Raw genomic sequence first — 3,630 nt, 5'->3', positions numbered from 1 at the left:
GGCGAGGATGCTGAGAGGGGGCCAGTGGCCGGGACTTGATCTTTATCTGTGGGTGCTGTGGAAGGTTAGGGATTATTTTTCTAGTGTGGGGCTCATCTGGCAGTGTTCAGCGCTGACTCCTCTGTGCTGAGGGCTAACTCGACTGTGCTTAAGAATCACTCCTGGAAGTGCTCAGGACTGAACCCAGGCAAATGCCTTACTTTCTGTGCTGGTTCTCCAGGCCTTTGGGAATGGAATATAAAGGGATCTTCTCTCTTGTACATTGGGGGACTCCTGAGATTCCTTGATCTGCTCTTGCTTCAACCCCAGGTGAACCCCAAGAATTCTCTTGGGAAAGCATCGGGAAAGGATCGTTTTGATATGCACTGGGCAGAGAGAACTGGCACATTCTTTCATCTCTCAGGCAGGAATAAAAACCTTTCCAGGGCCTGGGACAATGTGAGGTTCAGGAATAGGACCAGGACCATCACAAACTGGAAAATTCCAGTGTGGGCAACCAGCAGGGCTTGGGCGGGGGTGGGGTGGGGGTGGGGAGGGAACGCTCCCTGACTCCATCTAGTTGGAAACTTGACCCTTTGCTGATTCATCTGAACTGAAGGTAGAAGGTAACCTGGGTGATGAGTTGCTGTGATTCATTCAGTGAGAAGGAAAGGGGTGTCAGGTCAGGGGAACCCCCCAAACAGCAAGGGAGATGAGAATCTTGGGGTTCCTCATCCTGTGTGCTGCTTATGTCCATATCCTGCACAGAAACCCACCACACAGCGGCCTTGTACCCTGACATCAGAGACTCCAGCATGCAAATGCCAGCGAATTTGACTTGGGACGCCCCTGTCCTCCCCCATCCCAAAGACCTTTCAAACTGGACACAGGTGGATGGGGAGAAGCACCCCTCCCCTGCCTCCTCTCTCCTGTGTGCTCACGAACCCTCATCCTTCCTCTTCACTCCCTCGCTCCCATCTTCCCCCCATTTCTGCCCAGAGCCCCAGCTGAAAGCCCTAATCCCCAGCCACCCATACCCATCATCACTCACCCAGACCCACTAGGTGACTGCTTAGCCAGTTGCTAGGCGCCATTGTGCTCATCCTGGGCACCGATTGGCCGCCCTTGATTTCCCATGGGACACAGGGAGGGAGGGATAGAGTCAAACTCAAATGAGGCCCTTAGTAGGCCCAACCCCACTCTCCAGGTCGGGCTTCCTGTCATCCCATAAGTGCCCCTGACTACATGGGTGGGGATCAGAGAGACGAATACCAAGCAGCCCTGAGACCCCTCACCCCCACCCCCACTCCTGTCCATAGTTGATGGTCCTTGGCAGTGCCAGTGATAGAATCCAGGGCCACTGCTCCAGCCCTTTGAACCAACTCCTGACGATCTAAGATCTTCATTTGTTTGGTATTTGGCAAGGTTCAGGGGTCACACCTGGTGGGGCTCAAGGTTCACAGCTGAAGAGGCTCAGAGAATCTTTTTTTGTTGATTTTTGGGTCACACTCGGCTGCTCTCAGGGGTTACTCCTGGCTCCGTGCTCAGAAATCGCTCCTGGCAGGCTCGGGGGACCATATGGGATGCTGGGATTCGAACTTGGGTCCGTCCTGAGTTGGTCACGTGCAAGGCAAAAACCCTACCACTGTGCTATCTTTCTGGCCCCAGCTCAGGGAATCTTATGTGTGCGGGGCTGGGGGGGGGGGGGATTGAACCTGGGTCTGCCATGTGCAGGGCAAACGCCCTCCCCACTGTTCTACCTTTCAAGTCCTCTGAGACTCAGAGTCTCCCCAACTCCCCCCACCGCCGCCTCCTCACTCACCATGCCTGAGATGATGGCACAGCGGCCTCCCCTCCGCCTTCCCCCCTGCACCCCACCCCAGCTCTGGCATTCACTGCGTGCATGGGCCCGGTTTGGTTCATTCAATCATTTTTGTTTAAGGCTTGGCTGTGGTGGGGAGGCAGCGGAGAGGGATGGGGGGGTTGATGGACAACATTGCCCTATTTCTCTTCGGAGAATTCCCGCTTCTTCCAGCTCTCCAGGATATACTTGAGCAGCAGGCCCAGCTTCCTGCGGGTGGAGAGGGGGGCATCGTCGCTGCCTGCCTCCCTGGGGCCATGCTTCTCCAGGCTGGGGTCGCCACCTGCCTCCAGGCCGGCCTCGGACGACGTGGGGGGCTCATCGTCCTCCTCCAGGGCCTTGATGCGGACCCGCTGGGCATCCTCGGCCATCTCATTGAGGCAGCCCTGTAGCATGGCATACACGGTGCCAAAACTGATGCCGCCGGCCACCAGCGTGCCGAACACCGGGATGCCCCTCTCGAAGGCGCGTGCCACCCGCATGGCACCGTCGGATGAACGTGCATACAGCCGCAGCACCGTCTCGGGGTTGACCTCGGTGGCCAGCGGCGAGCGGATGACCGAGCGCAGGTCACCCGCCTGCTTGCCCACCTGCTCGGCCAGCTTGGCCAGCGAGTCGTCGTCCAGGCCGAAGCTGCGGTGGTAGCCACGCAGCGAGCGCACGAGCAGCGCGTCGTCGTAGGCCGCTGCCAGCCCAGGCACAGGCAGGGCCTGGATTACCCCCGACACCAGTGCCGTCTTGAGCACCTGCTCCTGCAGCAGGTCCTTCTTCCTTTGCAGGACCTCGAGCGAGATGTCAGGCAGTGACAGCAAACCCGCATGGCGCCGGTGGGCCGGCAGGTCACGCTCCCAAGTGGACAAGAGCAGCGGGAAGTCATAGTGCGAGGGACACAAGTTGGACACGAGGAAGATGCGTGGCTCAGACACACCAGCCGCCCGCAGCCTCTCTGTGCAGTGCTCCCGGATCTCCTGCAGCACCAGGGCCTCGCTGAAGCCCGAAGGCCGCTGGCTTCGAGTGGCCGCCAGGTCCTCGTCCACCTTGGTACGTACGAAGTAGAACTTCTTGCCCTGCCGTAGGATCTCCGACGCCAGGCGTGTCTCCACGGCCCCGCAGCGTCGTGGGGACACCAGGAGGAAGAAGTCGTAGCGTACGAAATCCACCTGCTTTAGGTACCTGTCGGCCGAGCAGCCCGGTGTGCCAGCCCCGGGCAGGTCCCACAGGGTCACGTCGGGGAAACGTGGGTGTGGGTAGGCTGAAGGGTGCATGGTGGTCTCCACCACGCCCGTGAGCGCCGCACCGGGGTCCTCAGCCCCCAGTCCACGCAGGGTGTTGATGAGTGACGACTTGCCGGCCCCTGACTCGCCTGTCACCCCCACCTCCAGGCGGGTGGTCTCTGTGGAGGCCAGCAACTCCCGAAGACGTGAGGCAGCCTGGGGGAGGTCTCCCGCCTCGAAGGCGCTGCGCAGGGCCTCCAGCTCTTCCTTGGCCATAAGGATGGTGGACTCCTCCCCCCCAGCCGTTGTGGGCAGCTTGGCCTCAGCCATGCTCACCCCAAGCTCAGAGGGCCGTGGGGGGTGATTGCGAGGCCCCAGATACGGGGCTCAGCGTCTGCAGGAGGAGGGGAGAGAAGGGAGGCAGTGGGGTATGGGGGGGAAAAAGTCCCTCTGAAACCTTGTCCTCTCCTCCCCCTAATCTAAGGGTCATTTGGGGGCTGTTTTGAGCCACATATGCTCAAAGTGCTCAAGTGCTCACTCCTGACTCTGTGTTTGGGTTTCTCTGATGGTGTTGGT

The 3,630-nt window shown here is 59.7% G+C and overlaps 1 protein-coding gene across 1 annotated transcript; it reads right to left on the bottom strand.

Moving 5' to 3' along the window:
- Window positions 1-1,980: 1,980 nt before the first annotated feature.
- On the bottom strand, window positions 1,981-3,384 carry LOC126028233 (interferon-inducible GTPase 5). Its single transcript, XM_049787282.1, has one exon. The coding sequence runs from the start codon at window positions 3,382-3,384 to the stop codon at window positions 1,981-1,983; it is 1,404 nt and encodes a 467-aa protein (XP_049643239.1).
- Between the last annotated feature and the right edge of the window lie 246 nt (window positions 3,385-3,630).

This window comes from Suncus etruscus, chromosome 14, assembly GCF_024139225.1.
Source record: "Suncus etruscus isolate mSunEtr1 chromosome 14, mSunEtr1.pri.cur, whole genome shotgun sequence".
NCBI classification, from domain to species: Eukaryota; Metazoa; Chordata; class Mammalia; order Eulipotyphla; family Soricidae; genus Suncus; species Suncus etruscus.
This window is presented reverse-complemented; position numbering and strand designations above follow the sequence as displayed.